Raw genomic sequence first — 14,062 nt, 5'->3', positions numbered from 1 at the left:
AAGTGAGCAGGTTTAGTCTCTTTCCATTCTAGAATTGCAAGGATATGGCCCCGTTTTTCACAGGGAGGTTGTGAAAGCTCTCTTAGTAGAGAGCCAACCAGGTTCACCAAGTATATATAGTTACTGCCATTGCAAAAAAAAAAAAAAAAAACCCAAAAAAACCAACAAAAACCAAAAACCAACACAACCAACAGTTTAAAGCCAAAGAAAAGCAAGACCAGTACACAAAGCATAGAAACATTCTGCTTATTTATCAGCTAACTTTTATTTGCTGCTATTCTGAAAGTCCTTTTTAACTTGCATATGTCACTGTCACAATGTCCTAAACCTGAGTAAGTGCTTTGTTGCACTGATAGAAAAAAAAATAAAAAAGAAAAAACCTTTACTATTTTTTACTGAGCTGCTGAGGATTTGCATTAACATAGTGAAGCACAGAGCAGGAATGCTAATAAATAACATCGTTAAAATTAAGTTGATGTTGCTAAATATGAGGTTCTTCTCCAAGTGGGTGCTTTCCCCATGGGTCTGTACTTGTAGGTCTCATTGCCTGAGCTACAGCCGTGCCGAAGAATTGCAGACAGTTCAAACTGATTTAAAAAAGCCTTTCCACTAAAGTACTCTTTAAATATGGGATTGTGCATGTTTTCAAATAAGCGTATCTGATGTGCCGTGAAATGTGAGGCAAATGCTTTGCTTTACAAGAGTTGATTTTGTTGATTTTTATCCCCTGGTGTACCGTGGGCATTCACTCACAACTATATGGAGGTCGCCAATACCGGGTTTATCACAGCACCCTACGATTTGAATTAACAGGAACGGCTGCTACGCATCTCCTGAGACTCTCTTACTTCACATTATTCCTCTCCAGCTTGAAAATGCAAGGAATTCCTCAGGGCCAGCCTCACAGACCGCTGCCTCCACCGGACCAGCCGCCCTCCCGACCCCAAGCTGCAGCCGGCGCCCCTTCTCCGGACTCCGGACGGAAACGCGTCCGGGCAGCTCGGTGCCGCCCCCGGGGCAGGCCGGTGGCCAGCCCGCGCCTGGCCGCTACAAGGGCTCCGCTCCCGGCAGAGTTCGGCCGCCGCCGGCTCCCCGTCAGCCGGGACGGGCCGCTGCCACCGGGTGTCCTTCGCTTCGCCTTCCCCGTCCCGGAACGCTTTGAAGCCGGAACCTTCCGGACACCTCGCAGGGAAAGAGGGGGAAGAGAAAAAACCGGACGCGACGTCTCCCCGCCGAGGCGCCTGCTGGGGGACGCCGTTGCGCAGGTTTTATTCCTCTCCGCCATCGCCTCGCCGGCCCGGCCATGTACCGGCAGAGCTTCCGCCCCCCGACGCCGCCGTACGCGGGCGGCGGGTTCCGGAGCCCTCCCTCCGGTGGGGGCCCCGTGCCGCCCTCCCCGCGGGGCTACGGGAGCCCTCATCACACGCCGCCCTACGGCTACCGGCCCGGGCCTTACGGCAGCGGCCACTCGCCGCGAGGCCACGGCTTCCACGGCGGCGGCGGGCGGTTCGAGAGCCCCTCGCCGGGGGGGCAGACCCCGCGCAGGCCGCAGAGCATCAGCCCCCGGTACCCGGCGCCCTACAGCGGCAAATCCCCGGCTGGAGCTGTCCTGCACCCGCAGCAGCACAAGCGCTCTCCCGGGGGCTTCCAGAGGCACTACCAGGTATGGGGCGGGGCAGGGAGGGAGGGAGGGACGGGGCAGCAGCCATCGCCTCCACCACGACTTTCAGAGGAGGGCGAGACTGGCACCACTCGGGGCAGCATCAGTGTTCCCCCGCCCCCCAGCTGAGGCAGCCGTGTGATCAGGAGAGGGAACAGAGCCCCAGGCCACTCAGAGGCCTGTTGTGAAGATATGTGGACTCACAGGATTGTAGCTTTTTTGTTTCTCATATTCTGGTGTGTGAAGGCAGAGAGAAAATTTAAGTACCACCCAAAACTGCAGCAAACGCCTCTTCCCCTTGTATGTACCTCCCTTTGACCAGTTTTCTTTAACACCGTGGTGAAACGCTGTGTGCTTTTGCTTTGCCTGTGTTGTCTTCCATGGTGAAAACTGCCCCATCCACACGCAGAGTTTTCTGGGACATGAGTAGAGAAAAGGAGAGCTCTTTTAAAGAGAATTAAGCTGAGGCTCCTTTAAGCAGAAATGGGATCATCTGTTGGGATTATAAGAGTTACCATTTTAAAATCTTTACATGGCAGCGCTGAAAGCTTCAGTTTATATAAAGTAGTTTTCCTGAGAGCTGTCAAGAACAGGTTCTGTGAGTTACGCATTTTTCAGATGGTTTAGGTGAGTCATGTGAGTTCCAGTGCAGGTAGGGATGACAGATCTTGAGATGATACCAACTTTATGCACATAGCTGGCTGGGTTTATTCAGTATTAGAGAAACCGTAAAACTGCAACAAATGACATGTGCTGTACAAAAAATGAAAAAATTTTCAGGTTGCTCTTACTGACACTTTAAGGATTAAATGTAATAATGAAATCAAATCGTAATAGAGATTAGTAAAATCTTAATGAGCCTGCACTGCATAGTAACATTTCCATTAAAAAAAGTGGCTTCGGTTACTCCTTTTATGATGCAGATAACTCTCTTACAGGAATCTCATAGTTGGTGGAAGGGGATCATTATGAGCTTTATACATTTTCTTCCAACACAACAGCAAAGGCTGTCACAGTGTGGAAGCCTACGGATTGCTTGACCTCTGTACCTGTTGAAAAGGCAAAGGATGTGGGGTTTCTGCTGCAGATTCTGGAGGGATAGTTTAATGTCACCAATGTCTGATTTCCCTCTAGAAGATCACTCCTTAGATATTCAATTATGTGTTTTTTTAAAAAGCCTACCTTAAATTTAACTGAGCAGAAGATTATGTAGGAAACCTCTAGTTTTAGTTTGCCTCTAGTTTTACTCAGAACTGTTTCATGTCAGGACCTGTGGGCTGGCAGAGTCTCATAGCTCCATTCTAGGTGTTCAGTAAGAAACCTGACATGGGGAAGGTGCTGTCTCGGATGGTCACAACATTTTCCCTTCTCCCCTTTCCTTCTGTAGACCTTGTGAGCCGTTTAGGAGCATTGACCTGATGGTGATGCTTTCAAAGACTGGAAGGATGCATCATATGTTTGTAGCTTTGCCTAAGACTACAGTAATGCATATGTGTACTTTCATGTGTATACACACGGGTTGTTTTGCCTGGGAGGGCAATAGAGGCGATCAGTGGGAGGAACTCTCAAAACTGTGAGTCCCTGTTTTCTTCCATGTGGGCAAGAATGTCAGTCCATGAGGCCATTAATAGATTCAGGTAGAAGGATTTTTTGCATTTTCTAAACATCAGATCTTTTCTGAGGTATGTGGATTGCTCCTTCCCCTCCTGCAGATGCTATTGTTAAGAGAACTACAGTGCTTTTTAAGACTTACGATGCTACTGTCCCCTTTGAGATGAAAGTCTTAAATGACCCTTTAAAATCTTATCAGGAAATCCAAAAGACAGTTTATATTGACTTTAGTGTTCTATTAATTTCATGTCATTAGTATTGTGTGCTCATTTTTGTGTCTGCAGACTTTCATTTTTTGAAAACCGATAAAAACATAATAAGCTTGAATTTTTCCAAAATGGCTGACAACCTTTATGTGGCCTATAGTTTACAGAGCTTTGTGTTTTTTTCCACAGAGATGCATCTGCTTTATATTTAATGAAAACGTTTGTTGTATTTCTTGATGATCTCCTCTTAGGGGAATGCTACTGCTAAGTGAATTCTTTCTGCACTCAACAGGAGTTAGTGAACTAGATAGTAGCAGTAGCTAGTTAGTGGTGATGGGTTGAAAATTATTACAGAAAGTAAAAAAAAAATCTTTTGAAATAGTACAATCATGATTTTTGTGTTTCTGTGCATCTGCCAGCAGCTAAAATCGCATCAGGTGAAGAAAGCTGATAAAGGGAATGACTGTCCCCATTTTAATGAACAGCGCCAAAAGATGGGAGTTTTTCTACTGTAGAGAGAGATTTGTTGTCTGGGAAAAAAAAAAAACATTTGAGAATAGATAGACTGTTTCTTTAAGGCAATTTCAGTGAAAAAAGGCTGTTGACACCAGTGGGAGTGAAATGTAAAGTTTTTTTAAGGTATCTTTGGCACCAAACAGTTTCTCTTGTACAGAATGGTTTCACTGGGGCTATTTTCCTTTTCCACAGGTCTATAATATTAATAATCACATTTTGACTTTTTTTCCCCCTGAAAAAAATGGGGGGGGGAAGCATATAACTACTAGTATTCTAAATTAAAGGAAGAAAATCTACTCGCTTAAATTTAACAATTATTGAAGGCCGTCAGTCTTGTATTACATAATACATTTCCTAGATTTCAAACATGCTAAAATGTCAGTGTTACTGATGGCCTGCATTTATTCAGTGAGATATAAAATTGTGAAATCCATCTAAAAGAGCCTTACCATTGAATTCTTTTGTTCTCTCACTGGATACTGTAGATTGTTACATCATTTCAGCTTTCTTCTGAGTTCTGCAGATTAGACATAACATAAAATAAACTCCAAACTCAAATTGTTTTACAGTGTCAAAGTCACAGTGTCTCCATTAAACACTGTAATCTAAAGAGTTAATCCTTTTTTATTACAAAGATAGAATGCACTGTGTACTACTGCTTTACTACTAAATGTGAGTGCTTAACATAAATGCCACTTTTGCTACTGCATGTTGACTTGCTCTAGGGAACTCCATATCCCTTCATATTTTAGATGTATTCTGAGGGGATTCTCTGGCCTTGGGTTAGATACAATAAAGTAATTCTCTACCTTTTAGCAATTTTTCTGTTTTGAGGCAATCCTCTTAGCTACATAACTTCATGGTACTACAATGAGTCATTAGAAACAAGCGCCCTGTAAGTAAGACACAGACATTCCCACATTTGGTTGTGTATCCATTACCATCAAGCTTCAGGAGTTCTAGAAAAGTACTTACTGGGACCACACAAGCAGGCTCCAGATGCAGCACGTGTTTAGAAACAGGTTCAAGCAGTTCCAGTGGAATCTGTTCTTCTGGCTAAGCATGGGGGTGGGTCTTCACTATATGACACCATTTCCCAATTTTACCCAGAAATTGTTTCATATGATCTATTAATTAGATTATTAGTCAAATTCAAATGCCATCACTGCTGGTCTAAGAAGTTGGGGGGAGCTGGCAAAGCAGCCCTTAATCAGTGCTTTTACCCTCCTTTAGATGTCAGAAGCTGACAGTCAGCCTCAAGGAGTCCTGTTCTTCTAATCATAAAGAACGCAGCAGGCATGTTTGGAGACTTAACTATTGTGTATCTGTGATACAGGTTGTTTAACTTGGGTTAAAACCAATGAATTTAAACAAATATAACTTCAGACAAAACCTCGCTTTTTGGGGAAGTGAATCTGAAGAAAACAATCGATGATGCTAACAGGAGGAAAGGGTTATAGCGATTTCCTTTGTCATATCTCTCTTTAAGTTGCAGGCTTGGAGCAGGTTTTACGGAAACAATGGTGGTGATCCTTGATCTTTAACCAAAAATAATCGAAAGCTCAAGACAAAAGAGTCTTCTTTCATGCAGTATCTGCTTAATCACTGATTACCGTCTAGATTGTATATCAAATAGTTACCTGTTCGCAAATTTTACAGAACACTAGTTTGATTGAAACAGGGTATTTTTCCCAGTAAGTTTTGGGGGTCATTTGTAGCTATTTGCATTATACAATGGTCTCTTCAATCTAGAAGTACTTAATATGTGACTTTTGCTTTTGTAAACATGATCCACTCTTCCTCAGCCCTAACCCTCTTGTTTTGTTGTTCAGCTTTTGAGTTAGACATGTCATTGACTTAGGCAGCTTATGAAAAACAGCGTGAGGAGCTTTTCTATAGTTATGTGCCAGAGTGACATAAACAAGTATTTTAGAGAGGTCTGGGGGTTTTTTTCTTATCCTGGTAAATCATCACTCATAATTAAAGTATAATAAAGTTAAGATTTTCTGAGGAAGATGCAAATGAAGAGTAGTAATTAGCATTAATAATCAGATTCAAAGCTCTGCTACATTAGAAGGAAATATTTTTTTATTTTATTTTTTTTTTTAGTTTTAATTAGTCTATTAAATGTTTCTTTACCTGATGGTTTTCTTCCAAAGGGATCACCCAGGACATCTACTCCATTTGGTACAGCGCATGGCAGAGAGAAAAGAGTGTCTAATGATGTGGAAAACTATTACAGACCTTCAATGCTTGAGGACCCATGGGCTGGCCTAGAGCCAGTTTCTGTTACAGACATAAACCAGCAATACAGCAGTGAGCAAACAACATATACTGGTAAAAAAGGGAGGTATTTCAGCTAAACACCTTTTTAAAGCCAAATAACTCCATCTTGTCAGGAAAACTTTGGGACAAAATCTTTACACTTACACAAGATGAACAATAATCAAGACCTTAGATAACGCTTTTATTTGATCATGTCCACCCTTTTATCCTACTTTTTTTTATTATTATTGCATTGGATATTTTTATGTATGTGAGGGAAAAGGAGTGGTAGGAAAACTTACGTTTCTGGCTATGTGGAAGTGCCTACCAGCTTTGAAGAACAAAGTGTTCTTTAATCACCAGCGACTGATTTGTGACTGTTAAAACAGGTTTCCATATATTTACCTCTTCCATGCCAGATTGTTAGCCTTTTATTGTAAACTCCTTTAGGAAATGGTATTTTTTTATGTTTCAACATTTTTAGAATGAAGTAACTTGGAAATAAAGTTTTGTAAAGCCTTGTTTTGTAATGTATAAAGATTATTTTAGGACTTCGTTAAGGTGTACATATGAACACAAATAGTACTAGTGAAATTAGGTGACTTCTGTAACTGTGCTTGTATGCTGTAGTTAACCTGATTTTGTGCATAGTATTTTTTGTTAATTGTAGTGTAACATGAAGTTGAAACATGACTTTTAGCCATCTCAGGAAGCAAATGTATTGTCTTTGGAAAGTTTAATTTGTTAAACCAGCTCTTGAGTCATAAACAGAATTATGTAATCATTTGCTTTTGTACTTTCAAAAAAATCTTATTTGGAATCTTACCAAGTCTGAGGAGCACATAAAACATCAAGATTAAATAAATGACAATTACTTTCTGGATCCACCTGTTAGAACAGCATAGAATGGATGACAGTTTGTTATACGGTTGACATTAGTACATGCATAGCATCTTTTTTTATCTCTACAAGATTTATTATTTTTTAAAATTATTTTTTATTTTTAACTATGGCAGACATGTTTGCCTAGAGAAGTCTTGAGTGCATGCATGTTCTATTTTTATACTGAAGAGGAAAACAAATGAGGTTTTTTTATAGAGCTTGTCTATACATGGAAGATCCATTCTTAAACCCAGTAGTGAATATTGTAATCTAGAACAATTAAGAAGTAGTTCCAACTGCAGGCATGCTCTTAATGTGCGATGTTAAGCTTGCAATACATATCTTAAATTTTTGTTGAATGTACCATTACTTGTTAGTTGGTCTTGAGTTTGAAGCAGTAGGTAGAGGGCGAAGACTTGGTTAAAAATTAATAAAAGCGTTAGTTCAGTTTTCAAAACATATGTCCTATTTTAAACTTCTTGCATACTCCACAGAAAACATATTTTTGTGGTCCTGAAGCATGGTTAGGTAGAAAAGCACAGGAAATCACATTAGACTATTCTTAGTAACTTGTCTTTGGCTGAAGTAGAATAGTCCTATATACCTTATCTGTTTCAGTGTAAAATGTCTTGGGTTAGTACTGCCTTCAGGAGCTACTTCAGACTGGAAGGGGGGTTAACATGGTGAAATGTGCTAGCCGAGTCTTCCGCTTTTATGACCATAATCTAAAGTTTGTCACTGTGTCTTTCCCGAATTGACCTTATTGCTTTAGTATTATATCCAAAAAGCCTGCTCCGAGAACTGAGAACACAATGCCTGCTTGATATCAGGAATGGCTAAATCTTCATCCCTGGATCAAAACCGTGCAGCTATCAGTATTGTTAAATACTGATATTAAATGTTAAGTATTAAATGGCAGCTATCAGTATTGTTATCTGTAACACATACCAGCAAAACTGAGAGGACTTGACAAGCTGTAGATAGTCTTTAGAATTTATAAATTGATTGTCATTGTGAAAATTGAAGTATAAAGTTTTCTGTCTTTTTGTCTCTTTTTTTTTTTTTTTAACCCTGTCAGGTGTTGGAAAGCTCACAGAAAAAAGTTACAGGGTGCTTAACTGAGTCATCTTTTTTGTTACTATTTCCTTTGTAATTCAGTGTAGTTTACTTTTTGCAACATTTGGTGATCTTGGGGAAACAGCTGCAATTATATTTAACAGACTAAAGCTATGTGTTCTCAGTTAGACATGAGAAGACATGGAGTTTGGAAAGGAGGAAGGAAAAGGATTCATGACAAGAGAGACTGTTAGAGGTGGGACTGATGGTACAGTAGCTAGTATCAGCTGTCCTTGCACATTGATGCGTTTTTTTTCCACTTTGGCTTTGTAATTGAGCCAGGGATCAAAACCAGCCTTCTCTGGTAATAACTGTTAACTCCTGGAACCAGGTGTCAGACATCAACGAAGGTAAATGTTCCAGAAAGAGAATTGAGGACATAATCTTGAAGCATTGTTTAATCAATATAGGCCTTCCACAATGCTATCTGTTAAGCTGCTGCTCCAGCGCACTTCAAGATGTGACCCAACAATTCTAAGTACATCATACTGCTAAAGGCTTCAATAATTTGGTCAAGAATCAGCAAGGAATTAAAATGTAGATGTAAAATAAACCTTACTAACCTTATCACACTGCACCAAAAACTTAAAAATTATTCATCTTTTTGGCTTCTAGGAGGAATTCTGCCATTAGACTAACATTTCAAAATGTCATTGTTAAATAGCTGTAAAGTTCAGAACTATATATATAGTGTTCAGAACTATAAATATAATGTACTTAAAGCCAATTTAAGCTTTGCCTTTTTTGCTGTGATACCCAGGAAGCTTAAGCACTTACCTCCTCACTGATTTGTTTCCCATATGGCAAACGTTCTGGAGATAGGATATATCACTTCCTCATTTGTTAATGAAGCCACTTCATAGTAACAGTATAGCTCTGGAAATAGCATTTGATGATAAAAAGTACAGCACAAACATATCCTTTCTTCGTGAGCCCATGAATCAAAATAGTGCCTGTGTCTTGCTAATGAAGGGATTCTTCTGTAATGAACACAGTAAGAATATGGGCGTTGTTCTTCCTTCAGCAGACTTCTCTAGATGTTAAGGTAAGTAATTTTGCTCCTTTTTCAGAAGTTTGGATTTATGTACTACTTTTACATTGTTTTGTTTGCATTGTGTTTGTCAAGGCCATCTGACTTTCCATTCAGTTGTTGTAAAGGAATTGTATAACTCATGACTAATGCTCTTCTAGCAAAAAAAATTGTTTTCATTTGTTGATGTTTGCTACAGCGTTTAACAGTGGACTGCACTGCTACTACATTGTGCTAATATGACAGTAAGATAACTTAAATCAGCCAAGCACAATCCTGTGTAACATGGCAGCACACCAAGCGGGCAGTTACCCCAAGTTGTGTGCTCTAATACTTCAAAGATAGTTCAGGTTTGGGTTTTTGCTGTGACTTTATAATGTGGAATATTCATTCTTCTCTGGCATTTTGTACCCGCTATTTTCATTGAAATTGTAAAACAATTTGGAATGTTAAAGTTTCAATTAAAACAGGATTTTAAAAATACATATCAAGCTACTTCTTTTTAGAGTTAGCAATAAGGCATGGACATGTGGCAGCATTTTTGTAACGTCAGAAGTGGGAGCACTTTGCAGAGGAAATGCTTCTGGTCAACAGAATGGGTAACTTCTGCAGTCAGGTTGTTTTCCTGTTAAGGATATCTTTAAGTGCTCTTCACTTCATATAAATGTGTTAATTAGGCATCTGAGGGAGGAAGCATTTGAAACATGCATTGTGTGGAAAGCCTACAAGTAGCTATTCAGCTCCCTTCTAAAGAAAAGGTTTTATAGTCTGGATTTCAAGTTGTTCTTCTGAGTAATCTTGCTGATGTCAGAGGATTTACTCATGCAATGTACGTAAGTATCTAATACCACAGTTTGAAAATCATATCATCCATGTGTTTGTCAGTGATTTTTACCAACTCTGCAATAAACTGCTCTGTTTAGCAATTGCTCTGAATTCAGATTCATACATGTGCTTTTATACATGAGCCAAGACTGTCTTGCAAGTAATTAAACTTGGTTTTACAATTTTTTTCTAAATTCACAAGACTAAAGACTTTGTTTTCCTTTCCCCAAATCTTGGCCCTTACCTCCCTCCCATCTTCCTTGAACTAGGGTAGAAAAGGGAGGATTGCCTGCACTAACTGATGAAGAATCATGTCATGATTTTCATGTCTCAGGTTTTCAGAAGCTTGTGTACCAATTGTCATAGGTAACTAGATAAACTTTTTTTTATATATATCATTTGAGATGGCTGAAACAACTTCTTACACCAGGAGAAAGGGAAGAAATTGCCAAGTTGTGTTAACAGTAGTGTAGTTCCAGCATTCAGTCATTAGTTCACGAACTAATTTTTTGCCTACAGTGACTTTTCATCTGCATGTCTCACTAGGCGCAAATTGAATCAGTTACATTTTCTGCTGTTTTCACCAAAATATGTGCCTTACTGACTTAGAGTTTAAGAATGCTTTCTCAACCTAGGCTTCTGAATTTACCTGTACAAAATTACTGGCTCTTCAGTGTTAGACCTCATATCTAGGTCTTCCCTTTTAACATCTAAAATGTGTTAAAGAGCTTTATCTCACCTGCATTACTTCCTTGATGACGCTAGGAAACCTTTCAACTACTGGCCTAGAAACAACTGGGCAAAGGCCTGGTGCCAAAGCAGGGTTGTCAAACTAGCCTTCCTCTCCTAGAAGTTGCCCTATAGTGGGGCCCAGGAGATGTTCTGGGCCAAATAGTCATGCATTTTATTTCACCACCTCTGTGTGGGTTGCAGCATTTTAAGCCATATCAATGGTTTGCTTAGTGCGCATCCTGGATTTTAAATTTTACCAGCGTTATAAATTCTAATTTGTGGTTTTAACTCCAAAAACTGTTGCACAATCTCTTCTTCTGCAGTAAAGTCACAAGTGAATTCCACTGCCCTCCGTGCACTGATCTGTCGCTGTCGCACGTTCCTTTTCTGAACTATAAATGTAAACATTTGTGTACGAGAAAATAACTTCTGTGACTGAAAGGGGTCATACCAGTACAGTTTAAGCATGAAATTTTTAATACTGCTGACACTACCACTATTAAAATGAGAACTTCTCTGTCCCCGTTTAATAGGGCAAAAATGAAGCAAAAAAAAATTAAGCAGGCAAGATGCTGAGCTGGCAGCTGTGGTCTGCACAGTGCAAGGTGACCTACGAGACTAGGGCCAACGTTGCAAATCAGCACAATCTGTATTAGCCTGTTTCCAGATGGCAGGTAGAATGGGCTTTTACCCAAGAGCTGAAAACATGCCATCCCACTCCCTAATAAGGCAGAAAAGGTACTTCTGAAAAATTACCTTAAACATAGAAGAATTCTTACGCAGCCTCACAAACGATGAGATCTGTCTTGTTCTTATTTTTCTTCTGGAGAAGCACTGACTTGTTTAGCGATAACTTCAAGGCTTCCTGCAATGTGAGCTTCAGCCAAAACCATCAGATCGCCATTTGACCTGTTCTGTGACAAAAGGGAAGTCCATCTTATGTAGAATATTGGACATACTCCATTTCACAAAAGCTTAGGCTGTACTATTCACTGGATATGCAAAGCTTTTGGTGCTAGAGTAGCATGTAATTCTTAAAATATTCCTGCATTTTGATTTCAAATGTCAGTATTTGGGGGCAGTAAAAGCTATACCTTCATATCCTACCAGTGAAGTAATTTTCAACTATCGAAATTAACTGCCAAAATTGCTTAATTCTGAGTATTCATTTTTGCCAGGCAACTGCAACAGGATTGTGGAGGATGTATTAAATGGGGGTGGGGGGGGTGGGGGTGGGGTGGGTGTTGTCCCTGCAAAAGAAAGAAAATAAGTTTAACTCGTTCCATTCAAATGTTAATTCAAGTAGTGGTTGTGGTTGCATAGTAGAGTTCAAAAGAATCTCAGGCTCCTTCCTTTCTTACTTGAAAGAGCTTAACATCTTCCAGATCTGGCCAACGCATTTCACCCAGCAGGCGTGCTGGGACAGAGCTGTTGCAGTTGAGATGCTGGGATAGAAATAATGGTCTGCACAGTGCCATACGGACTGCGTGAGTAGGGATGTGATTACAGTTCAGTGTAACCTGTATTAGCCTATTTCCAGATTGCAGCTAGAACGGGATTTTAAGAAGGAAAAAAAAAAAAGACCCCTTCCTTCCCACCCATACATAAACACACCTCAGGGGATTTTTCATTTTCTAAGCCTACAGTGAGCTGCTGTGTTACTGGGGTCAAGAATAAGAGAATTTAAATGTTCTTTCATTTACTCGTTAGTGACAGCATCTTAGGAGGCAAAAACTTCGATGTCACCTCAAACTAAAATTTTTAACACAATTCTTTTAAAATGGGCTGCACCAAAAATCTGTATGTGCTACCCTGCTTTTATGGGCAACAGTAATGACACTGCTTGCTGCTGCATTACAATACACTTAAACCTTCTGGTATCCATATGTTTTTTGCCACAGTCTAATTGGGGTGTAGTCAAGATAGTTAAAAGCTGTTAGTGAGAGTCAACAAGTGTTTGCCTTGGGTTTAAATCTTTGTAATTTGCATTAGGAAATTCCTAAGAGTTCAAACTGCTGAACATGCTGTTGATGCAACTGTTAGTGTAACTACTAATGAATGGAATAACAAAACCCTTTCACTCTGATGCAAATCATTCCCTTTTCAAGCATCACACAAGTTAATACTGGAACAAGGGAAGAGGAATCAAGCTAATCGACAACTTCTGTGGATGACTACACAGCATAAACCACAAATAACAGCAAAAATAAGCTTTAAAAGGCACTGGCTGCCAACAGGGGAGCAGTAGCAAGAGTAATTGGATTGTAAGTAGTAGTTGCACAGCACTTTTAAAATCAAACCACTACCTCCTGTGGCTTAAGGAAGATCTTTAGGTTAATGTAAAATAAGGCTTTGAGCTGTATTCCCTTAACAGATGTTGGGACTTGCCATGTTACTGTTCCTACCATTGAGTTGCAGAAGAGAGTAAGTATCTTCACCACTTTTCTGTGACGTCTAGCATCTTTGCATAAGTCTCATTTCATAATATTTTTGTTTAAGCTAAGATAAAACTGTGTTTGGAAATCTCAGGGATTGTCAAAAAGGTGAAAGGGAGAATTAACATCTGCAAATGATCCAAGCGTACAACTTGAGTTGGCGACTGTAAGAAGGTACCAAGGGTCCATCTATTGATAACTTGCTGTTCCACTTCCCTAAAGCGATTTCCCTTGTCCGTAAGTTTTTAATAGCAACCAGGAGGCTATGGCAACTAAACTACACCAAGGAAAATTATTTGGTGGGTCATTTCCAGTTGTTAAGAAAACAGTATGTATGTGCACTGTGGACAACAGGTTGAGAAACTGCGATAAACATTTTCCAGTGGAAAATAACAATTTTCCAGAGTGCATCCCTGTTGCAACTGAAGACAGCTTCCTCTACCAGCAGTGTCCCTGGGCTTAGAATAGCTTTGGAAATAAAAGTTCGAAGTATGTAAAAAGCTTTCACAAAGAACCTTTAAGTCCCTGTGTTCAGGGTAATTATTGCATCTAGTTGCGTATTTTTTTTATGCTATTCTAATTTCCTCCCAGAAAAAAATTCTGGATGTTTTATACATTGACTCTCCTGTAGCCTGTCATCCTCACTGCTGCGAGCTGAGGAAAAAGAGTTACTGTCTGTACTTTGTGGACATAACTGGTAATAGCCCAGTTTAATTTCTCTCTGGTATTAATCACCCAGTAAGCAGGTGACAGAACTCTCTTTTCATTAACCAAATCTCTATAA

General features: G+C 39.9%; 1 protein-coding gene across 1 annotated transcript; it reads left to right on the top strand.

Moving 5' to 3' along the window:
* Positions 1–1,037: 1,037 nt before the first annotated feature.
* On the top strand, positions 1,038–10,222 carry MPLKIP (M-phase specific PLK1 interacting protein). Its single transcript, XM_056336811.1, has 2 exons — positions 1,038–1,663; positions 6,153–10,222. Exons 1-2 carry the CDS (start codon positions 1,304–1,306, stop codon positions 6,354–6,356), a joined length of 564 nt encoding a protein of 187 aa, XP_056192786.1. The 5' UTR covers positions 1,038–1,303; the 3' UTR covers positions 6,357–10,222.
* The last annotated feature ends 3,840 nt before the right edge of the window (positions 10,223–14,062 follow it).

The sequence above is a fragment of the Falco biarmicus genome, chromosome 4 (assembly GCF_023638135.1).
Source record: "Falco biarmicus isolate bFalBia1 chromosome 4, bFalBia1.pri, whole genome shotgun sequence".
Lineage (NCBI taxonomy): Eukaryota > Metazoa > Chordata > Aves > Falconiformes > Falconidae > Falco > Falco biarmicus.
The sequence above is the reverse complement of the archived record's forward strand: the minus strand, read 5'-3'. Positions and strand labels throughout refer to the sequence as shown.